Here is a 25,767-nt window from a genome sequence, read left to right on the forward strand (position 1 = left end):
TTGTGGATTTTGGTTAATTTTTAATATGCTTTATACTCCACTTTGTGGAAGTTTGTTCATTTTTACTAAGTTTTAAAGCCCTGCTTTGTGGATTTTGGTTATTTTTTAATAAGCTTTAACTTTTTTCCTCATCACTATTTAGAAAACACAATTGATTCTCTGATACGTCCTTCACTTCCTCGAGGAAGCCGAGTTATCTCACTTGGTGGAGCGTCGGACTCGTAATAAAAGAGTCGCCAGTTCGATAAGCTCCGATGCCAGTCCTGGTCAGCTGAAACTGTGTTCTTGGGACAAGCATTTAGCTCCCTTTTCCTCGACTTGACGTAGCCAGTAATGTGTTGAAGTGCCGTTAAAAGCCAACCAACCAAGCCGACTCTAACCTTTGAGGGAATGTTAGATAAACAAGATTTCCATGAAAATTTTAATTATAGTTTTACCATATGTTTACATTTCCATAACCCCTGGATGCATTCTTTCAATGCTTGCAGGGTCATATTGTGAAGTACAGACAATTAATTCAGTGACAAATGTTATGTCAACCTCACATACATGAATGATTTGCATTAAATTTGTTGGGGGAATTTGTTACATGTATTAATTCCCTTCCCTCTCGATGGATGCCGTTCAATTGTTTGTTTGTCTCATTTAAACCAAAATGAGTTCATTATGTGACAAGCTGACTCAGTTATTTTGACAGAAGTGAACTGCAAATTTAACAGCATCGAATAAAGGTATATTTACATCAATGTCTTCAGCGCTTTCTCATAGTTTCCTAGTTTGCAAGTTAGTGATCAATCAAAAACATTGCCATGTACTCAATCTGACACGTACTGGAGAATTTAGTTTTCAAATTTATTTTCCAAACATTGTATCTGACAGATACAGATACTATCTGTTCCGTTAAACAGGGTGTTTTATACTGTAATGTAATATTACTTTAAAACTATAAACTTTAAATCTAAAAATTGATGTTGTCACAGTAATTGCTGACAAGCCCTGATACATAATGTATCACCGTTTGCTAATACAGTATAACTGTTTGCTAGTAAAGTATAGCTGTCTGTTAATACTGTCTCCGCTAATAAAGTATCGCTGTCTTCTAATACACGATCGCTGTCTGCTAACACAGTATCGCTGTCTGTTAATACGGGATTGCTGTCTGTTAATACGGGATTGCTGTCTGCTAATACGGTATCGCTGTCTGCTAATACATTATAACTGTCTGCTAATACAGTATAGCTGTCTGCTAACACAGTATCACTGTCTTCTAATACAGTATCACTGTTTGCTAATACAGGATCGCTGTCGGCTGATACAGGCGTGGCAAAACTGATAAACGCAAATAAATTAGACAATATGTGTTTCTCTTCTTTCTTCTTCAGTCATAACGTACTTAAGATATCGTCTGGCCTGGAGGACCTCGGTGATTTGAATTGGCCAATTCTCGGTTGTTTGTTTGCCATCGAGATTCTTTGCTTCCTCTGCATCTTCAAAGGGGTCAAGGTAACCGGCAAGGTAAAATGTTCCGTATTATTTATTCTTTTACTGGTGTTAACGTCAAGAAAACGTTCAGTCATTAACCCCAGACGTCTTTAGATGCTACATGAAGCTTATAAGAAAGCATTTGATGTTATGGAGACAGGAAACCCAGGATTAATCGTCTAGACTTTGTGAGCTTAACTTACTATGCAGATGCAGAAAACATAAATCGAACTCCACCTGCAGAGTTACAAAGCAAGCGGCAAAGTAAGACTCGATTAATGCCTGATGGCGACTATGCTGTTAGCGAAAAGTGCACAAGCAGGGTAACATATACAATGTCGGGTACTGTGTATATTTTAGCTGGCGAGGAAGGCTAAATAGGGCCGATTATTGCGAAGCCTGTCGCCAGTATACAATTCTTTATGATGCCAACCATATGCATATATAGACATACTGAGTACAAAGAACTCAAGGGAGGCATTCTGACCTTATTAAACTGAGTAGTTTCATGAAGGTTTAAAAAAGTGTAAATTAAATAGTCTTCATTCTGCTTGTCAAACACACAATACGTAGAAATGCGATTGTTACTCCAGGTTCATGTCCAGCGATGGGTCAAGGATTCTTTTACGTAATTTCAGGTCGTATACTTCACCGTCGCCTTGCCTTTTGTCTTGCTCACTGTCTTCTTGATAAGATCCGCCATCTTGCCTGGCGCAAGAGAGGGCGTACTCTTTTATTTGACTCCAGACTTGGAAAAATTGAAGGATCCGAAAGTAAGTCATATTGGAGTTTTTTCCCCTTCTTCTATATAAATTTGTTGTATTTATATTATTTACAGACTTTGTTATGTACACGTATTCTACTGGCTGGTCTTACAAGGTGTGTGTGTGTGTGTGTGTGTGTGTGTGTGTGTGTGTGTGATATGAAGAAGTTCGTTTTAATAGAACCAATGATTCGAGAAATGTCATTTTTTATGGACTGCTTGGTACTTTGCACGAACTGCTCCTATTGGAAAATAGAACGTTAATATTTCATCCACAACAAATGCATACTTGTATCTACATGACCAACAATCGTGTGGATGTTTCTCACACTATATTTACAACTAACTGTGTGTGATGTCAATTCACCACCACATGTCAAGAACTAAGGGAACATATCGAACTGATTGCCACTGTTGAGACAAAACCTCAATCAGCAAACTCATTCGAACCTTCTTTTCGGACAAAACTAGCTGTGTCCGTAATGATAGGCACCGTTTGTGCACAGGCAGAGAAATGTGTCTCTATCATAACCGCGGACAGGACAGGACAACTAAGACAAAATTCCGGGGCCCCACAATGGTCAGGGGGTCCACCGCCGTTGCAATTTGTAATTCAAAGGGCATACTGTAGAATTTTTTCCTAGCACCCACATGTCCTATCCTTTGCCCTAGTCTGAGAAGATTAATAACAGGCACCGTTCGCGCCAAAAGGGAGATAAATCTGTGTAGCATAATAATAAACAACTTGGTGTATACCTGGGTGTGTTTCTGAGTAGAAAGAAATGATATATACAAAAACGTATGGAATATTTTTCTTATTATTTTGTTTACAACGACTATGCAGGGTTATGAACACCAAAGATTTTTTTTTTCTTTTCCTTCTTGTAACTAGTAGAGGAGCTAGACTGGTGTTTGTACAAATGTTACCTTTTTCCGAAATAGGTAATGTTTGTGATTAAAACAGACTTGTGTAAATGCTTGAATGGTACTGTTGGACATGTGGATGCTTTGTAATGCATTTGAAGTGTGCAAATTATACAGAGGTTTGGAACTGGGCAATATCTATGAAAGGATGTAAATTATACAGAGTACTATTCAAAGTTGGACAATGTTGATGAAACTATTGTGCGGATATGCCATTTTTAAAGCACGAATATTCCTTCCGTGTGGATTACAGACAGCGACTGAAGCTTTCTTGTTTCGATCCCCCATATCGCAGCAAAGGGCACTCTCGCTTTATAAAGCGAGATATATGTTACTTTTTAAGTCTCCGCGGATACTGCGCAAAGTGTATACCTATTTTTTTAAACTATCGAAGTACTTTGTCCATGTATCTTGACAACATCGGCATAATTCATAATTAAGTGCCGATATTTCCTTCCAGATTTGGGCCGAGGCATGTATGCAGGTGTTCGTGTCCATTGGTCCTGGTTTTGGAGGAATGATTACCTTTGCAAGCTATAACAAATTTAACAACAATTGCTTGAGGTAGGAATCAGACAAATAATCAGGAATTGTACAAACAGTAGGAATCGTACACATAGCAAGGAATCGTACAAACAGTAGGAATCGTACAAAATAGGCAGGAAATGTACAGACAGTAGGAATCGTACAAACAAGCAAAATTCAAGCAAACGAAACAAAACAGTCAGGAAAAAAAAAACAAGTAAATAAATCAACATAACAGCAACATTTCTACGTCATATAATTCTGTTGTATCAAAGAAAATGAACATGTTTACGTGTGAAAATATAATCCTATATTTTGACATATTAACATTTTTGCTTGTGGCTATGAGATACATAATTAATATCACATGACTATTGTGTTATTTAGGTTCATATAGCCAAATGATATTGTTTCCAGATTACAAACACATTGAATTCACCAATGTCGTATAAGGCAAGGGCGAAATGACAAAAGCATCAGCATGTAGCATACGTCGTTTTACTAAGCAATTTTGCGGTTTTATATAATAAATGTGATATTTTTCATGATGTGATAAATATAATCTCATATTTCTGATAATATTTAAATGCACTTTATGAACTCGTTGAAAAATGTAAATCCTTTGCAAAGTTTTGACTCGCAAAATATAAAGTTATTACACTCGTTTAATAAATTTGATTTGACATAGGTACCTATGTAACATCCTGTATACATGTCAGTGGTGTATATCGTTATTTTGTCAGTCACTATGTTCTTCTTTTCTTCGAAATAGGGATGCCATTATTGTTTGTTTGTCAGACCTAATGACAGGTATATACGGTGGATTCGTGATCTTCACGACTCTGGGACATCTTTCATATAGAACGGGAGTTCCGATCGACAAGTTCAAAACTTCAGGTAACATATAAGCAGTATAACCTGTCTAAACTTACATTATGTCCTGGAAGTCATCAAAACCTGACTAAACCTACACACGGCTGGAAGTCATCAAATCTAATTAACCTACACACTGCCTGGAAGTCATCAAATCTGATTAAACCTACACACTGCCTGAAAGTCATCAAACCTCATTAAACCTACACACTGCCTGGAAGTCATCAAACCTCATTAAACCTACACACTGCCTGGAAGTCATCAAATCTGATTAATCCTACAAATGGCCTGGAAGTCATCAAATCTGATTAAACCTACACACTGCCTAGAAGTCATCAAACCTGATTAAACCTACATATGGCCTCGAAGTCACCAAATCTGAATAAACCTACGAACAGCCTGGAATTCACTAACCCTTTCTAAACCTTTGTATTACCTGGAAGTCATCAAACTTATCTAAACCTTACATGGCCTGAAATTCATCACCCTGCGTAAACCTTTATATGGCTTGGAAGTCATCAAACCTGTCCAAACCAATATATGGTTTGGAAGTCATCAAATCTGTCTTAATTTATAACTGGGTGGTCATCAAACCGAAATCAACTATATCTGGCTTGGAAGTCACCAAACCTGTATAGACCTATATATGGCGTGGAAGTCATCAAACCTATCTAAGCCTATACATGGCCTGGAAGATATACAATTCTTAAACATTATATTTTTGTGTCCACCTATAAAAAGTCTTTACTTTTGAGAAGTCAGTTTTTATTTGCTGGAAGTGGCAAGTCAGTTTAAAACTCAGTGAGTTGTATGATCAGTATGAAAACATGTCTCCACCGACGTTTTCTTAAATAAAATACTATTGATTTTTTACTGATTGGTCGCTAGCTACGCCCATCTATCAGTCAAAGATTAAAATATTGGAATTCCAAAGTTATCGCAAACAAATACTCTTGGTAACTATGTATCATTTATGTAGTTAGATTTACACCAAATGCCAGTCGAACTCTGGGGTCTAATCTTTGGACATATAAGCAATTGTGACCGCTCCGGTAGTCTAGTGGTTAGAGCGTCCGCCTCGAATGCGGCAGGTCTCGAGTTCGAATCCCGGATGAGTTATACCAAGGACTAATAAAAATGGTACTAGCCTTGCTTGGCGCCCAGCATTAAGAGGTTAGTGTTAGGGCTGGTCGGCCTGGTGTCAGGATAATGTTACTGGGGTGGGGCTTGATGCTGCATGTCTGCGGAATGAAGCCCCAGTGCTACGTTCAAAATCCAACACACACACACACACACACACACACACACACACACAGAGAGAGGCAACTGTCTCTATCTTTAAGATCCGACTTAAAAGTAGTCCAAGTTTCATTAATTTTCATTTATTTTTCAGGATACGTCCCATCAACGTACCCTCTCTCTCTCTCTCTCTCTCTCTCTCTCTCTCTCTCAACAGTAGATGAGCATTGATCCGAACAACAAAAGCCATCTCAGTATACTGCCAATAATTATGAGTCATTCTGATTCTGCTTTTTTTTTTGACCAATTCAACAAATATGTAATAACATTTATAAATACCTTTCTAAATTAATTTTGTTTACGAGCGAATCGTCTTTTTCTCATAATAGCCCAAGGATTTGTCATAATTTTCTAAGGAGGGGATCACTTACCGAAGTTTGGTAATTCAACACGGGCCGTATATTTCTATTATATTAATGACATTACTTCACAAACTGTTTTATAGAATCCGTTATTTTTTTCCACAACAATGTAAATACTAATAACTTAATAATAATTGGCTTTAACGTATTAGAGATAACAGACGACGATCCGATTATGTTAATTTAAATGGAACATGATTTTAGAAGTTTACTGAATTGTCAGGCGTCATGGCAGACCGGATATTAATGTTAGACTGGTACGCAGGTCGTATTTTCCCTACCCCTATGATGAAACATTATCGCCAATTATTCCTCCAAAACCAGCTAAACCTTTTATCATATACGCAGTGCAACGCTGAAAAAACTATAGCTATTGCAGTGGTTATAGCAGCTATTATTACCTGTTTTTCTATCACCAGTTGTTTCAACTTTTTACTTTTTCCCTAACCTTTCAATTGATATTTCCTAAAAAGTCAGCTCTCCAACTGTTAGATGTCCAGTTAAGTATGTTCTTGTACGGCCAACACTTTTTGAGGTTCTGACAATAAGGCATTCTTGTTTGGTGGTGTTACTGTGATAATTTTTTGTTTTGTTTTAACTCTTAGAGCTGTTTTTCAAAGATTTCAACAAGTTCTCCATTTGGAATTCCTCTAAGATATCGTCAGTTCTAGTTTCAGCTAGCTCTGATCTTACGTGTTTATGGAAAGGTTCATTCGTGTCGATTATATGAATACTTCACAGAGTATTATTATTGGTCGCAACGAATATTTAGGTTTGGGTTCTTTTTAATATCTAAAAATGGACAAACGTCAATAGCAAAGATTTAGAAGTTATCGAAGACAAAAAGAGCAAGAATTGAACGTAGATAGTGCACTTAGAACATACAAAAGTATAACGAGTAAAAATCATACTAAAAAGAGTTGGAAAATTAACGGGAAACGAATACAGAATTTTGACAATCCAGGATTTGCTAACATTTCCATATCATTGTCAGATATTATAATTTACATTGTGACATTAACAGAATGATTAACAGACTTATCTGCCTATCTACTCTTCATAAAGTTTATCGAATGAACTGAAATCAATGGCATACTTAAGGCAAATGGCGCCAGATGGGTTTTAGCGCCCAGCAGCAGAGGGGCTGTACAGACCGAAACTTTTTGCACAATAAACCCCCCCAGGAAACTATTCCTCGATAGAGGGCTTATTTCGACGAAATAAACCCTTCTATTCAGAATACAGGACAAAAAAAAATGTCCCCCGAAAACTCGAAGAGTTTCCAGGGACAAACTCGTTGAGTTTGCACTGACAACTTGGGTTACTTCAATAAATCTGAAACAGTTTCCGTGGCGGGGTCGTTATTGAAAAATCCATGGGTCGGGTCCATCCCCTCTGCTGCTCTGGGAAATGAGTTTCCAAGGAAAAACATTTTTATGTTGCAAATAGTGTATCAAGTCCAATACGGTATCTTGTTCTGGGATCGTGTAAATTTATTGTCACAAATCCGTGAGGTTTTCTTTGAGCATGACTGAAGAAATTTTTAAATTTATTTAAATCCATATCGCCACCACACCAGGTTTGATGAATATTTCTCAGTGTATGTGTATCAACTCCATTGAATATCGCAAGAAGATTACAATTATCCCTGATTACTTTAGGAATTTGTGTATAACGCTGAGTAACATAAATCACATCAGTGTTTTTGTGACGTCCCCGGGAAAATATTCTTGCGGGATTTTTTTGCTTGTCCAACATAACATCATCATACACTACTAGGTTGTTAATTGATTCATCAAGATCCTCGACGCTGGGGGCTTCTTCGATATCAGTGATAAATTCAACAACATCCTCACCGTCTTTACTCAGCGCGCTTGCACTCTCATTAAAATCTTTTATAACGTTATAGCATCGTTGATCATCTACAGATGGAGCTATCAAATACAGTTTATCCCATTTCATCCACTTCATTATCAAGTTCAGCAACAGCTGTGTTTTACCTGAACCGGATGGCCCAATTATAATCGCGCGGATAGAGTTTGGTAGCACTGAATTATGCTTAACTGGCTCTTTCTTTTTTGTCGCAGAAAAATCTGTAATTTCCATTTGTATATAAAGAATAATAATTATGGATCTATATTGTGTGAAGTGTAAGGCACGAACCCCTACGAATGATCTAACAACCATTACAACAAAAAATAACAGACAAGCACTTTCTGGTAAGTGTACGCGATGTGGCACAAAAAAATTTAGATTTCAAAAAAAAAGCGAGAATTTAGCGGAGGTGACATTGCAGCCAAACTTGGAAAGCTCCCCGGAACTCCCTGGGCAAAGTATCCCGGAGAAAAACATCTCCCAGGATACAATTACTGCGGTCCAGGGACACGACTAGATATCAGACTTGATGAACAGTCTAAACCAAAACCGGGAGAGTATCCGATAAACGCTATCGACGCAGCGTGTCACATACATGATGTTGCTTATCGAAGTAAAGATCTACAAGACAGGCATATCGCGGATGTGAAATTAATTCATGCACTAAGCGCCATAAAAAATAAATCATTTAAGGAGTCACTCGCTAATTGGTTAGTAAGATCAGCGATGAAATCTAAATTAGTATTAGGCGCTGGATAATTAAATAAAAATGCAAGCGATTTATTATTCCCCAATCGGATACTGGAGAGGTAACTCAGCAATTAATAAACTCGCCAACGCGGCATCAGTAACACGCGAGGTTGCCAAAAATTGGCTATCAAAACAAGCAATATGGCAAATCTACTTACCACCACCTCGACAAATCAACTTTGCACATTTTGATGTTAGTACCCCCAATGAAGTTCATCAGGCTGACATACTATTCCTGCCTCATGATACTGTCCGTAGAAAAATATACAAATACGCGCTAACAGTAGTTGATGTTGCCAGTAGATACAAAGAAGCAGAACCGTTAGCGACTAAAACAGCGTCCGAAGTCGCCTCTGCGTTTAAACGAATTTATCAACGAGGACCTCTAAACTGGCCACGATTATTACAAGTTGATCCTGGCAAGGAATTTCAGGGCGCGGTGTCATCACTGACAAAGCAGCATAACGTTACCATACGACGAGGACATACTGAAATTCATCGGGATCAGGCAATTGTTGAGCGATTTAATAGAACACTCGCTGAGAGATTATTCGGATACCAGTACGCGAGGGAATTCATTTACGATACGAGATCTCGTGAATGGGTTGCAAGACTGCCAAACGTGATAGCCGCACTGAATAATGAAATTACCAGAACAACAAACATGAGACCTGTAAATGCAATCACAAAAAAATATATACCCCGCGTCAGTGAACGCGGACAACAGCAACAAAATGTTTCAACGCAGCCAGGGACGCTAGCGTCCCCACTGCTGGGTAATGTCACCGTTAGGTATTTATACGAACCAGGCGAACTAGAAGGAGGAAAAAAAAGAGCAACCGATCCCACATGGAGTGTTACTACACATAAGATATCCAGCATAACCAGATCAACTGGGAGAAACGCAATCTACAGATTAGATTCGACTGCTCCTCAACGCGGATTTAAACGCGAGCAACTTCAGGTGATTCCCGAGGATACACAATTACCACCCCGATCACTAAAGTGATCCGCACTGAAGTGATTCAATCATTTAAATAACTGCAGCAACACCTCTGCGTCGGTTACACTCAAGACAGGTCAACATCACATTTTCACGTGTATGACCGCGACTGCTATCTATTCTACACTGGTCAACAGTGAAATCATTACTGACTTGAAAAGGCCCTAATCTGTAGTATTTTGGTGTGCCGAACACGAATATAACCGTGAAAAATTTGTATTGGCTCTCGTTTTGAAGATATTCATATACCTCATTTTCTATGTTTCACTGTGTAAATTTCTCCAGTAGGACTGCAACAACATCCGGAATAATGATGTAACATTGCATAATACCATCATGCTCACATCATCCACAGTTGATTGCATCATTTTCTGATGCAATGCAATACTAATGCCATGCGGCTGCTGAAGTAAGTTGACGTCAGCAGTGTACTATACATGTGTAGGCCTATTATACTAATGCCAGGCGGCTGCTGAAGCTGACGTAAGCAGTGTACTATATAAAGCCCAATCAGATAGGTTCAGCATTTAAAATATTTTAGACGTTGTGCGAGACAGTTCAAGCTACTGTTACATAAAACTTATTATTTTATCCATTTACGTACAATAAAGAACAGTAATGCCTCGAAAGTGTGTTAATACCGCGGACAATTTTTGCTATATTTGTGGGGAAGTGACATTTGCCAACCAGAAGAAAAGTATCAATTCTCAAGTGAAGAAGGCATATCATCTTTACTTCGGATGCAAGGTTGGTGACCAAGACAAGCCTTGGGCTCCGCATATATGCTGTGCTACATGTACAACACAGCTTTCACAGTGGTTGAATTGCAAAAGGTCATCAATGCCGTTTGCAGTCCCAATGGTGTGGAGAGAGCCAAGCAACCACCTAAATGACTGTTACTTCTGCTTGGTTCCTCCTCTTTCCGGCGGAATAACGAAGCGAAAGAAGTCGAGAATAGTCTACCCAAACATTCCGTCTGCATTGAGACCAGTTCCACATGGTGAGGGACTTCCTATTCCAGAACCTCCAGCAGAATATTCTCTTGATTCATCTGACGAAGACAAAGGTGAGTCGACCTGTTCTTCTCCTGGTCCATCAGCATGCAGTGATCCAGATTTTCACTGTGGTGCATCATCAACCCCACACAGAATAACACAGGAAGAACTAAATGACCTGATTCGTGATTTGGACTTATCAAAGAACAAGGCAGAATTGCTAGGATCAAGACTCCAACAATGGAATCTTCTAGAAGAAGATGTCACAATTACTGCATATCGAAAGCGCCACCAGCAATTGGAGCCTTTCTTCAGAAAGGAAAGTAATCTGATATTCTGTTCCGATATTGAGGGCCTCATGAATGCTTTAAAAATCACTCATGACCCACAAGAATGGAGACTATTTGTGGACTCTTCGAAACTGAGTCTCAAGGCTGTGCTTTTGCACAATGGAAACATTCTTCCATCTATTCCAGTAGCGTATGCTGTCCACATGAAAGAGACATACGATAACTTAAGGCAGCTACTGAATTCCATTGAGTATAACAAGTACAGCTGGCACCTCTGTGGTGATTTGAAGGTAGTTGCCCTTTTAATGGGACTGCAGCAAGGATATACAAAATACATGTGTTTCTTATGCGAGTGGGATAGCCGAGCAAGGGAAATGCACTACATGAGGAAGGAATGGACTCACAGGCAGAATGTAGCCATTGGAGAGAAGAATATCCAACACCCAGCTCTGGTTGAGGCTCAGAAAATCTTGCTACCACCCCTTCACATCAAACTAGGTTTGATGAAGAACTTCGTGAAAGCCATTGACCGGACTTTGCCAGCATTCCGATACCTGCATGAAAAATTCCCTCGACTCAGCGAAGCAAAGATTAAAGAGGGAGTTTTTGTGGGTCCTCAGATTCGAGAGCTTTTCAAAGATGACCGGTTCAACAACTTGCTGGAAGGTGACGCGAAACAAGCATGGAATGCTTTTCGCCTAGTTTCTACAAACTTCCTCGGAAATGTTAGGACAGAAAACTATAAGGAACTAGTAGAAGACATGTTGATGAAGTATAAGAAACTTGGCTGCAATATGTCTCTAAAGATTCACTTCCTTCATTCCCATTTGGATTTCTTTCCTAGCAACTGTGGTATTGTTAGTGATGAACACGGCGAACGTTTTCATCAAGATATCGCAACAATGGAACAAAGATACCAGGGAAAATGGTCCACTACAATGCTGGCTGACTACTGCTGGACACTCCTCAGAGATGCTCCCGAACAGCTGTACAAGAGACAGGCGAAGAAATCTAAGATGTAGTCAATGACTTGATTTTTTATAGGTAGGCTATTACAGTTGACCTTTTACTATTGGAATGCATTTCGTTATGTAAACATTAATTTCTTGCAGATTACAAAAAAACTAGAGCCAATTTTGCAATTTGACTGTCATATTCGTGTTCAGCACATAAAAATTGATAAGAATTGACTAATTTTATTTCAGTAACATGACTTTTGTAAAAATTTGTTGTCCAGTGTATCTACGGTGAATTGCCTTGGGTCGTTTTTCGAATACTGCCACAGCAATAAACAATTACAACTCGCACAGTGATTATTCTGCTGTTGTTGTAATTGTATTACAAATTCAACATCCAAACTTTGTTTGGGATCAAACTCTCTACCATTTTTTTTGTCGCTCTGTTTGTAACCGGCTAATTTCTTTCTTATTGTGTCATCAGCGATTGAGCTGTCGTTGACAACATCATCTAATACAATTCTTCGTAACTGACCTATCCTTCTTACTCTTGACACGGCTAAATAAACTAAATTTGACCACTCGATGCGATCATCAACAATCCAAACTGTTGTATCTGAAATAGTTAGTCCCTGCGAACTGTGGATGGTCATAGCGTATCCTAGCGTCCACGGGGATTTGCTCATTTTCAGTGCCTGTTCAACAGCATCAACATCAACTGTGACAATATCATTTAATACTAAATTCTGTTTCTCCGGACCCGACGCAGTCAGGCGCCCTGGAATATCAACATCAATATTCTGCAATCGCGTATCAGCTGGTCTATAACACAACGGCACTGGCAACATGGGAAATTTCTTCTGATGTAACTGAAATAACCGCTGCTGAAGTGTGTCCCTGACTATCTTTCTACTTGCCACAATTAAATCACCTGGTTTCCACGTTTCCCAAAAGTCGCTCAGCGAAGTCTCTGGAATTATTTCACGCATTATCTCACACTGGACTTTATTGGTTTGTAGCCTGATCAGTGCCTTAAACTCTTTCAGCGTTTCATCGAGTGCTCTAACATCGTTAGTTATTTCCTCATAATAATCTACAAAAGTTTTCAGCCACTCGTGTGGAGATTCACCTGTAAATGGGGGTGGTTGACCATGATCGCCGCACATCACCACTGCGGTATTTTTCTTTAGCAGCCAATCCAGAAACTGTTTTAATGTATCCAACGGCACAGTGTCTATCTCATCCCAGATGATTTTCTCGGGAATATATTTCGTTCCCATTCGTTCAGGTGTCCACGTGCCGCCGCTGTATTTGAAAAAACTGTGATACGTGCACGCGTTAACATCCCGTTGTCTCATCTCCCTGGCAAGTCTGTGTGTGGGTGTTAGCACAATCATGTCAGAGTTTCTAAATAATTCAATCGCTCGAGTTGTTTTACCAGAACCACCAGGACCGTTCAGATAAACTGTTTTGTGTCTTGTAACAGGATCGTGCACCGGCGGCAACAACGAAGTTGCCCCCGACGAAACCATCGAAGATATTTCTGCGCTGCGATACTCATCCTCGATTTCAACATCAGCCGATTTACAATATCCGTGTAACATTTCATTCTTTATTCTCCACGAGCCCCACGATGGATCATCCGATATAACATTATCCAACAGCGCTGAGTATTTTTTATTAATATAAAATGAATCCGTTGCAACTCTCACTGCGACAACAGGGAATCTATTAATCATCGACAACAAATTTATGGATACATAAGCTAGCATCGAAGATCTCAAATGTGTGTACTGAGATGATTCTCCGTCGATATAACTAAAAACAGTCCCTAGTTTTTCCCCGTTTGACAGAAACACATCTTCGCGGTTACAGAACATGTTGTTCGTGGCTGCATCAGCGACAACAAGATCCAATTCAGTCTTGTCCATGATTAATCGACTGTGATGTTGTTTATGATCATACGCTCCACCTTGAGTGAATTTCCCTATTATTCTTCGTCCTAGATCTTTTGCTGTGCTTTCGTCATTTCTGAGTTTGTTTTTAAGTACTTCAGGAGCTTTCTTGATGATAGCGTCGATAGAAGTTTCTGGATATTCTCGTGACCAATCTTCGATGACTTCTTCTAACGTAACCGGCGTTGGAGTTGGCAACCAAACTTCGGTTTGACGACAATAACATATAATCGCTTCGCTGACCGTCAGCGACAACAGTATTCGACTGTCAAGCATGTATCGCAATAACACTATCGGTGCCCATCGCTTCTCAACGAAATGTCTGCCAAACCAAACATAACACACAGGATGTAAATCCTTAGCGAATTTAAACGACGACACACAAGCAAATCCGGTCAAGTCAAAATCAGGCAATGGTCCGTTTACAGCAACTCTTGTCATCGAGTTTGTAACGTGGCCAAATCGTTTAAAATATTCGCTGCATTCTCCACGCCCAAGGAAACTTCCTGGATAACACGCCGTCATGTCGACGGATATCATACCGCGGTGATCATATCGAGTATTCCACAAACCGCCGTGTCCGTATTCAACACAGCTCTGCTGGATATCAGCAAGAAAACTTTTCGGAGTTGGTCTCCATGAATTTCGTTCCCGGGCTACATGCGCGACAACACCCGGGACAGTAAAACAGTGTGTCAGTAACGTATCAGTGTTGCCAGCATGATATTTTTCTGCGAGTTTTTTCATTTCCTGCTGTAACGCCATTGTTCTGTATATTTCCCCGTTGGGTCTCACAAACTGATCATATTCTCCATCTTCGCTACTTCTGAATAACCACACAGACACTGGATCGGTTTTACTTATCTGATAAATAAAATCAAACATGCTCCCAGAATTGCTTTGCAATTCCGGATAATACTTCACAACACGGTCTTGCGGAAATATCCTAACCGAGTCAGTCCAGGCGTGACTGTTATGATCGATAATAGTTATTGGTGTTCCACGGGAATTGTATTTACACTCATACAATACCTCACCGGTTAACGATGAAACCGTTATAGGAAATTTTAGTAATCGCTCTAGCTCAGCAACATCATTTATTGACGCTCCTTTATCCGCTACTCGTGTCGCCCACGCTGTTATTTTAGTTTGTCTTAGCGGTGTTAGGCCGTTTCCTCGCATTGCATTTTTAAAATGTTCCATTACTCGCTCAGCTACACAATTCATCCTTGACTCTGTCAACGGCGACACCTTCATCGGTTTGAGTTTATCAACGCGTGGTTTCTTCATCGGATAAATTCCATAAATGACTGCGGTCACAGGATACGCTCTGGCATAATATGGTATATCAATCCCAACAAGTACTCCCGGTTTTGAGTCTTTACTTAACAGAACGGTTTTTCCACGAACCCCCTTGGCATCAAGAACAGGGTCTAGTTTGTCTCTGATAATCCACTTTCCGTCGTCGACTCTAACAATAAATTTTATCTGTATGAAATATCTTCTATCGTCGAGATACCCAATTATGTTACGCGCGATTGTATCGTTCATGGTAGCATCAATGATAATGCTCGCGTCGGGGATAATTTTATACGTAGAGAACACATGTCCGGCACCATCACGACGAAACTCTTCTTTGGCGTTCTTGATAACACCAATTACCGTTGCTAACTCTCTTCGTCGTGGATCAGCGGTTAACCGGTCAAGATCGAATCGAGAACCTGATACGGGTTTTATTCTGGATAGTCTTTCAAAACCCATTATTATAATTAAGACAAATATTTAAATAGACAAAAATATTATATATAATGAACGGAAACTCAAAGAGTTTCTCATGCAAGTGGATCAAACTAAATTCATCAGCGCCGTGTAGCAAACCCTGCAGAGGCGAATACTGTGGACAACATGCTCAACAGGTCCGCGGTGGGAGTCTAGGACCGATACCGTGTATCAGATGCGGCATTGGAGTACGAGGAAAAACGCAATTATGTTCAGCGTGTGGGGGAAAACGCTATCGAGAACTAAAACGGTATTATGATAAAAAAAATCCAGACTGTGATAACGCTCTCTCGGAGCGTGATTACATAAATAAGTTTTCAGACAAATTATGAATTAGACAAATGATTTGCTTATAGTATAATGAATCAGGAATTCGTCCGACATCCAACTATTCCAAATTATGAGGCAAACCGAGATGGCATAGTACGACACTGCACGCGAAGACGACCAGTTGGTGGAGTTGATAATGGTGGTTATTCAAGATTTACTGCCACGTGCGGAAAGAGGTATTTATGTCATCGTTTTATTTACGAATGTTTCTTTGGAGTGATCCCTAAGGGTTTTGTCATTGATCACATTAACGGTAACATACTTGATAACTCTATAAACAATCTTCGCGTGGTCACTCAGAGCAAGAACTGCCTACTGGGTAACACAGGGCGTTGTAAAACAGTTGCAAGAAGAGCTATTAAATCTATAAACGCAATTACAGGTGAAGAAATTGTATTCCAGTCAATAAACGCCGCCGGTAGGTATTTCGGTATTTGTCCACCTTCTGTACAGCATGTCGCAGATGGGATCTACAAAACAGCATTTTCAAAGAAGCTCAAACAGAAGATTTCATTCTGTTATATAACTCTTATCGTTGACACAAACGACGATAACTCCTCCGAGAGTGTGTAACGCTTTGCAGAGTTGTCGTTGCTGGTCAGAGGATTTGCTCCCCCTAAGAAAGCCACCTTGATAAAATATTTTATCGAGTTCATAACATGTAATCATTTATTTACCGTAGAATATATATTTTTTTACAAACAATATCCTGGTTTTACTGAATATATCCGACTGTTTTGCTCTTCTGTGCTTGTTATATGACCGCGCTTAAGAAAACATACAATTAAAATATTTTAAACAAGTCCCGCCCACTGCTAGAGCGAATTTCCAACTCGCAAGTAACAGTTGGGTTATATACGAAATCGCTCCCTAAGACCTTTGGGTCGATCGAAAGTCAGCACGCGCAAGCAAAACCATAAATTTAATCCGCCAATGGCGGGTGTCTTTTGTGCACCATCCAATGGTCGATTCAATGGATGGTTTTGCTCTGCTGCTGACCGTAGAAAATGACCCACCTGTGTATGTTTGTGTCGTCATAGGATAAGGTCTTAGGATAAGTTAGGATAAGATTACATGTTCATTGTGCCTTTACTTGCTGTCATACTCGAATCAGAGGTAAAGGTTGTCTGTTCTGTACCGTCTCTTAGGATAAGATTACATGTTCATTGTACCTTTGCTTGCTGTGATACTCGAATCAGAGGTAAAGGTTGTTTGTGTTGTCAAATAAATGTTTGCCGGGCCTGCTAGAGAACTCGATCCTAGAAGCCAGGGCTGTCTCGTCTTGTAAATAAATGTGCCTCTGAGTCACTTGGCAGTCAGAGGGGTCCGTCCTTAGGATAAGTTACGTGTTATATGTTTGTCCTTGTCAATTCACTAAACACGTCCTCTTGAGCCTATAGATATCTAGAGGCTCTTGCAGGGGATAAAGTGTTTCGTGTTACATGTTGTATTGTCATGTCGGAAGCAGTCCTCGTGGGGTTCTAGAACGTTATTTGACGATCTAGGCCCTTGCAGGGGATAAATGTTTCCGACTGTCTCGTTTTGTTTTGGAAAGCTAGCGTTTCTCATGCAAAGTGTTTCTATTAAAAATATAAAAATATATAATAATATGAATCACGAAAATATAAATACCATACTTGTTGAAATTAAAGAATTACAACAGCGAGGTTTTAATATTTTACTAGACACTGAAACAATTATGTCAGATTTTGAATCCTTGAATGAGCTATCACGCTTGGGGAAGAACAATCTCCCTGCTCGTTATAGGTTCATTAAGGGTTTGCAAGATCGTGTTTACAGATCACTTGCCGGGATAACTGAAAATCAGGTATCTGAATTTATTCCACTGTGCCGTGCAGTTGAGAAGATTCGTCTTGGATTGTCACAAGAGTATGAGACTCGAAAATTAATTAGCACCAGGGTGAGACGGTTAAAAGGTTATATAAAGAATCTAGACACGGAAATGCCTTGCATTTCTGACAAAAATACTAGTGTTTCTGACTACGAGGCCGACAAGGAAGTATAAACCGCATAGCGTGTGACTCACAGCACAAAGTGAAAGTAGAACCTGAGAACGCTAGCGCCCCCCCCCCCCCCCCCGCTTGGAGTGTAAAGCACATTTCCACGGGTAAAAAAAAAGTGTATTATTTTTTTTGCCCTTGGAAACTCAAAGAGTTTCTCAAGTGAAGGGCGCTTTCAGATTTTCAGGATTTGCTTAAGCGTTTCAACATCAATACAGGAATGAGAATAGTTCATAATCTGTTCTCGTTGACACCAAACTATGATCATATGATTTTGCTGTAGCTCTGTTAATTGTGACGGAGTTAACAAGAAGTCTTCGTCACCATACACGTCAATAACTATTTTAACGGGGAAATACTGTTCTGGGAATGTCTGTATTTGAAATGCGGTTTTTATTGCCTCGTAAAGAATTTGCTTATCATGAATATGAACTCGTGCATGAATGTACTCGGGTTGATACATTATACACAACCGTTTTTTTTTAAATGCGTGCTAGCACTTTCAACGATAACTTATGCTGGTTTTGATAGGGTATTTGCACGATAAAATGACGAAAATGGATCAGTGCAGAAAAAAAAACTATTATAAATATTATGGATCCCTTGACTTAGGACTTCACCAGTAAGTTTATACTAACAGTCTCGTCACGCAGGTCCAACAAATTCCCCCTCTGGTCGGTGAGTTTGAAATTTATCGTTGACAACCACGGGTTATGACACCGTAGATAGACCGGATTGATTGGTTCTTGCACAATCAGAAAACCAGGGGGGTCTCTTGGTGTGAACGTATACAGGATAAACCCCTGTTGTGCCGTCGTAGTATCTGATGCGCTGTAACTGCCATCGATGACGTCACATACAAGATTGACCGCAATAACATCTGTGATATTTACGATCCCGGGTGAGATGTGTCTGCCATCGGATGCTGTACTGTTGTCGTGCTTGAGAATAACAGGTTGTGGTTTTATTCGTTCGTACGCGGCAAGAATATCTTCGAAAGATTGATCGATGAGATCAGAGACTGATTTTCTCAGCTCGGGCACGTTATATCCAGGAAATTTAAAATCTGAAATATCATTCACTTGAATACCATATTTAATTGCAAAATCTGCTCTGGCTATCTGTCTATAATTATCATCGATATAGTCTTTAAGATCCAGTAAAGCCTGAATTATTCTTAGATTTATAGTTTCCATGGCCGATGCGAGTTTGTTTAGTTTTTCTATGGTTGTGATAATATTATCACGCGGACTTGTTAAATCAGAAATATAATCTTGGAAATATACTCGCAGGAGTTGTAGCTGTTGTTTATGTACTAGATTGATCGGAATAAATAATTCAGATTCTATATCATCTAGACGGTAAACACGGAGCTCCTGCCCCCCCTTAACACGTGGAGCTTCTATACTCCAAGTATCGGGCATTAAAGTACTTTTTCTTGCTAGTAATTGATCTGCAAGGAGTAAATAATAATTGTACTCGAGGTCGTGTAGTGCTTCTTTATAGGTCATAAAATCCGATTTTTCAGGTTTTGGTGGACGAGGTTTAACCTCGGGGGCCTTTGGCCATCCTAATAATGTTCGGATTGAGCTGTTATAAATATCCACGGCGTATCCTGGCGTTGAGATTTCAATGACCGCAGACAGCGTTGGTTCATGAGCTGTTATAGATATTTTGGCTTCCTTGCCGGTGATTCGTTTTATTTGGCGTTGTATCTCATTATTGATTTCTTCGATCTGATAACTCCCAGTGGGAAGTGTAATTGTATTCCAGTCAAGTTCACCCTGTTCGCCGGAGTCGGCTTTGCTTTTCCCGAACACGAATGAATTATTTGGCTGCAGACCACCAAATGATGCCGACCTAACATTGGGCCAGCTGTGATACACACTGAGCTTTGCTAACGCGATTTCACTCACTGGAATTGGAGTTCGAAAATTAATACCGAATTCTGGTGTCGTCGAGGACACTGAGATCATTGTGGTCCTTACCGGTGTTGTGTTTGTGACTATTTGTTGAAGCAGTTCTATTGACATTATTTATTTGTTTAGTTTTCAAATAGTCATTGTACGCATCTGACATTAGTTTGAATTCAGAATCTGATATCGTAGCGTCGCTACTTTGCACGTCTAACGATGATGATATCAGCGATGATAATTTCTGATATGCGGTCGTGGCTGTATTTAATTTTGTCGTGTAATCGTGTAATTTTGTGTTAGCACATGATGATATTTTTTTTGCTATGATGCCGAAAACTTCAGCTGTTGTTGTGGCCGCGGAAACACAGATCGTGGCGGCGACTGCTGCAGTTACCGGAGTGACCGCTGATAGTATTGCTCCGGCAGATGCAACAACGGCAGATACTGAATAAACCATAATATCCAGCACTGTTATGCGGCGCTTGTATTTTTTTACTTTTTGACTAGTTACTTCGATGACAGTTTTTAACTCAGATTGCCACTCACGGACTTGATTGTATCGATATTGTTGAGCATCTGGCGTCGTTGACATTATTCAATTACGCGGTAACCAATTGAGGCGTTGCAGCGACGAATTCCAAACAAAACCAGTAAGATGTTGCTGTTAAACTATCGTCCTCGGCTTCAAGCATAAATGTTTCCTCGGTTCCGCTGTTTAGTATTACAGTGCAAACCCCGGAATACTTATCGGTGGAATGTCTCCAAGGATATGTTGTGAAGATTTCAAATTTAGCGGCTGAAAACACAGACAACCTGTAAACACCGGTGGCTGTTGCTGTATATTTGATAGTGTTATTTTGTCGTGACCATGTTGCGAATCCCGATGATACCGTGAATACGATGTTGGTGATATGCCCCGGAGTAACTCCAGTGGGAACTTTAATCAAACTGGTTTTGTTAACGATATCAGGAATACCCGATACGATATCCTGCTGTGTTTGTTTGATCGTGTTAATGTCGGTCTTTACATCAGCGAGTTTTACATCGACGACTGGAGGAGTCCCAAAGAACTTATCCACGACCTCATCAGTTTTTACGAAGTTTCTTCGAAATCTTGTAAACGCGCCCACGTGAACATCATGCTCTGCACGCAGCGTATTTAGTTTACCGTTGACGATGTCCACGTATTGTTTGTTTGACGCATCCTGGTCGGATTCGGGATTCGCTAACGCGGTTATTTTGTTGCCGCTCATGCTGAGTTCGCCTGTCATCGTGTCACCGGCTTTTTTCACACATTTATCAACACCTTTATCAATACTGTCTTTGATGCTTGCGATTGATATATTCGAGTCCTTGATCCGGCCGCCATCACTAAATGCAACGAAGTTATCCTTGGTAGCTCCAAGAACTCTGCGAATTATATCATTCCACTTAATGTTGCTCGTTCTTAGTTTTCCTTGCCTGTCTTGGAAAATAGCAACTTCATCTGGGTCAACTCCAGCTATATTCAAAAGATTATCGACTTCATCTTTGGTCGCATATTTTGAGAGATCAGCATCTGTGCTTGGTTTACCTCCTCGTGTGAAAGGTCTTCCGTAAATATCCACCATTATTCTTATTGCTGTTTTTCAAATGCTAGCATTTCTCGATGCGGTATATTCATACACTACTTTATGAGGAGGAGTTGCTGGATTTCTTGAGATTGCATCAAGAACATTTAAAACCTCCCTCCCACAAATGGGCGGATCAATTAATGTTTGTGTTGGTAACGTCGACTGCCACACTGGAACATTAGAAAATCTGCTGACATACTTGAGAAACTCAACTGGCGGTGCTAAACCGTACGAATCAAAATAGATAATTCCACGTGGATCGATCGCGTAAGCAACCCAGTGAGTTCCCGGACCATCTTTGTTGTCGAGATTGATAATGCCAGTTTCTGGATTATTCGGTCGTTGCGGTAATTGATCTCGCATAAATACGCCTCTGAAATGTTTTACACGCAATTTTTTAACAGCATCGAGTAAATCAAAATTGCTCAACGGCGTTAGAATTTTTTTGGATACCATGATGGTGGAGTTCCTGGTAGTCTTAGACCGCGTCCCTTTTTTTTCTTGTATCCTTTTCCCGTTGCCTTTTTTAGTGCCATTCCAGCTGCAGTTCCAACTGCACCGAGTGCTGCGGCTTTTGCTACGGCTGGTGCTGCCGCGGCAATCAACGCCGGTATTGCTGCGAGAAGAGGAAATATTCCACCGGTTTTAGTCATGTCCTTGATAGCTGCAGCAGAGAAATCAAGTCGGACACCGGTTTTTGCTGTTAGTGCCTTATTAAAATGTTTAAGCTGAGTATTAGTCAACGACAATTTGTTTGGACCACCAGTAATCTGATCTCGTTTTAGTGTTATTGATGTCCCGCACGTGCTTGCGTTCTTTGATTGCAATTTCTTCGTTTGACCGGAAGTCAAGGTGACATTAACATGACTGTATGACATTATATCCTAAGTTTGATTTTAATTGCGTTACATATTCTCGATTGGAGCGTCGATGACCCTCATTCGTCCGCCAACACCTTCAAGCAGCATTGCTTTATCGGAGAGTATGACAGCAATCGCTCTGTAACCACCAGCAGGAACACCTACACGAGCTCGGAAATGTAGGTCGACAACAGATTGTTTAACCAGATCAAGATGTTCCAGCGAAAAGTAATAAATCGGATATAAACTCATAAAGTCTCGCTGTGATATTTGCAGGCCAGTGTCTACATTAAGGTCGCGCCCCATAAATGACATCAGACGATGATACGCGCGTGCGACACGATGATGTTCGAAATCTATTAATATATCCTCAGATGGCTCCTGATGCCCATTTATTCTCAACGAAACTTCAGAAACTCCAAGTGTATCAAATACCATTGGATTTCTTTCCTGGCTATCTGTTCTAGCACGGTATTGAAATGCAATGAAAATATGTCGTGGTGCTGATACTCCTTGTTGCGATGATATATGCCATGTAAACAACCCACCATTATCACCCTGAATAACGTCTGTGGTTGTTGTTTTCCAGGATAGCAGTGATTTACCGCCCGTGTCCATGAAAGACAACAGTCGTTGTTCTTCGGTGATTGACGGAGACAACACTGGCATCCACAACCACAGTTTAGTTAGTATTACCTGACCAGGGGCAACAGCAGCATCTCGCCAGATAGCGTCATTATCATCAGGTTTTCGCACAAGTACAACTGTGTGTTTGGCACCGAATATGACCTTGTGGACATCTCTGCAGAATCCAAAGATGTGAGACAATGGAATCACACCTGAGAACTCTTCATCTCCACTTAACATCGATCTACGTGTTGCAAAACCCAAATTAAAATTTTCGTTCATCGATGCAACTGCGTCACCGGCATTATTCATTGTTACATTCCTGTTCTCGGGGCTGTCGGTTATATCCTTTGCAAACATCATTGATGGTCCGGCTGATCTGGTGTAATCATCCGAGTATCTCGCCAACCCGAGAATTGTTGTGGCAACGTCGACGTTATCATGAATTGTTTCAATTTCTTTTCCATCTATCATGTAAATAGCGGATTTAAATAACGCCATGATGCCGTTGTTAACAAATCCAACTCGGTCGCCGATTCCGTAGTTAGTGTTATCATTCTTTAAAAGCCTACCTTCAACTTCGATGAAGGCCTCAGCGGGCAAGAAGTATCTACTTGTATCCTGGACCTGTAGTTCAATTCTTCCGCGTTGGTTAGGATCACGTGCTTCATAAGAATAATATTGAAAATCACGTACAGAATCATCTTTAAGTACTGGTTTGGACATATCAAACGCGTCATTGGATTTTCGTGCAAACATTATTATTATTTGTGATGATCTAATTAAAATGTTATCGTCACCGGAAACCACTACCAGCTATCAAATTAGCAGTTACACTATCTTGCAACGCTTTGGAGGTAATTCCTGCTGTTGCGATCTCAGCTAATTTCTGATTTACGGCCTTATTTACTACGCTACTAACATTTGCCGGCATAGCTTCAGTGGATGGTAGTTTTACTGGCACCAACCTCTCGACTGGGTTTTTTTTTCGTATCAGCTGTGCTAGTCGATCCTTGATTGATTGAAATGCTTTCCCGGCAAGACTACCAACAGTGCCAATGGCTTTATCCTTGACAACATCAGCGGCTTTCATCGCGAATTGTTTTGCTAACGGTCCAGCTTTCGGAGCGATTCTTGTGACTAAATCCCTAACAACATCACCGACTCCATCTCCGTAAACAACCTCGTATACTGGTAATCGTGAGTTTACTACTCTGACACTTCTTGGTCTGCGAAAAGAATCGTGTAGTATCATTTTATTTAATTATTGTTTATCTAACTGAATTTGCTAGCAAATTTAATTATTAGTCGCTGTGGTAACCGTCTGCGAGTTCATCAATGAGCCCCCGGTAGATGCTGATATCCATGATGCCACGCTGAAATAGTCTCTGACAGATATCTGCGGCTTCATTTATAATTTCCGGAGAATTGTTTCCGGCACGTCTTCCTCCGATGAGAACTTCCAACCGTGATACATCATCGATGATATTATTAGGGCAGGCAATAAAACCGGATCCTAAACCCTCCCCTGTTGATGGTACAATTCTTGGGGATAAAATGTCTTGAGGCAAACTTTCAGAAGATGTTGTTAAGCTAATTATCGGCGACCTAGTTTGTTTGAATTTTTGGCCCCGCGGACTTCCTTCAGATGCAGCCTCGTATTCACTTAACGGAGTTAGGTCAGGATCTATTGCTCTTCGCCGTGAAGGATATTGTTGTCGTTCTGTGTGTTGCAACGGTGATTTTTCTTCTTGAGGTTGCGATGGTGGAATTTCAAGTTTACGTATAGCATCTACAAGTCTATCGTATTTTGTATCGTCCCTGCTGATTTGTTTTTTATTTTCACGTATACGATACGAATATTTGATAAAATTATCATCTGTCATAGAACCGTGTTCTGGGTTTAAAGACACATCTCTTCTAATCAATCCTAACAGTATTGTCTCAGGTAATTTCTCTTCTGGTACATTTTTAAGAAGTTCAATATAATCCGGCGTAAATCTTTTGGCGGGGTCAGTAATTCTCCCTGTTACTCGCTTACCAGTAGGTACTGACACAACAACTTCATCAGGTGGAGGCGGGGGTTTAAGTCCAGCTGAAATATCCTGTAAAATTTTCCTTTGCTCTATTAAAGCCTCTTTGGTAACAGCTGCGGATTTTTCAGTAGCTTTGGTCACGGGTTTAAATAATTCCTCCGCGGATTCTGCAAAGCCTTCCCGTGCTTGCTGTCTTAGTTGTAATTTTTGTCTGACACTATCACGGACAGGAAGAAATTTCTGAATTGCTTCGAGACGTTCTCGAGCTAATCTAGTCGTATGTGCTTCTCCAATATTTGCCATTATTTATTTGTCAATGATTTAATTCCGCTAACATAAAAATGTTTTTCCTTGGAAACTCATTTCCCAGAGCAGCAGAGGGGATGGACCCGACCCATGGATTTTTCAATAACGACCCCGCCACGGAAACTGTTTCAGATTTATTGAAGTAACCCAAGTTGTCAGTGCAAACTCAACGAGTTTGTCCCTGGAAACTCTTCGAGTTTTCGGGGGACATTTTTTTTTGTCCTGTA

At 40.2% G+C, this 25,767-nt stretch overlaps 1 protein-coding gene across 2 annotated transcripts in view; it reads left to right on the forward strand.

The window, feature by feature from the left end:
• The window catches only part of LOC149780465 (sodium- and chloride-dependent glycine transporter 1-like), a 65,041-nt gene that overhangs the window by 25,120 nt on the left and 14,154 nt on the right, over nt 1-25,767 (forward strand). For both annotated transcript variants that reach the window (XM_089937409.1, XM_089937410.1), the window contains exons 5-8: nt 1,383-1,515; nt 2,121-2,255; nt 3,630-3,733; nt 4,467-4,591. In XM_089937409.1, the coding sequence (XP_089793535.1) occupies nt 1,383-1,515; nt 2,121-2,255; nt 3,630-3,733; nt 4,467-4,591 (497 nt within the window). The remainder of the gene's footprint in view (nt 1-1,382; nt 1,516-2,120; nt 2,256-3,629; nt 3,734-4,466; nt 4,592-25,767) is intronic.

This window comes from Sinohyriopsis cumingii, chromosome 16, assembly GCF_028554795.1.
Source record: "Sinohyriopsis cumingii isolate HCF-2022 chromosome 16, ASM2855479v2, whole genome shotgun sequence".
In the NCBI taxonomy this organism is placed as follows: Eukaryota; Metazoa; Mollusca; class Bivalvia; order Unionida; family Unionidae; genus Sinohyriopsis; species Sinohyriopsis cumingii.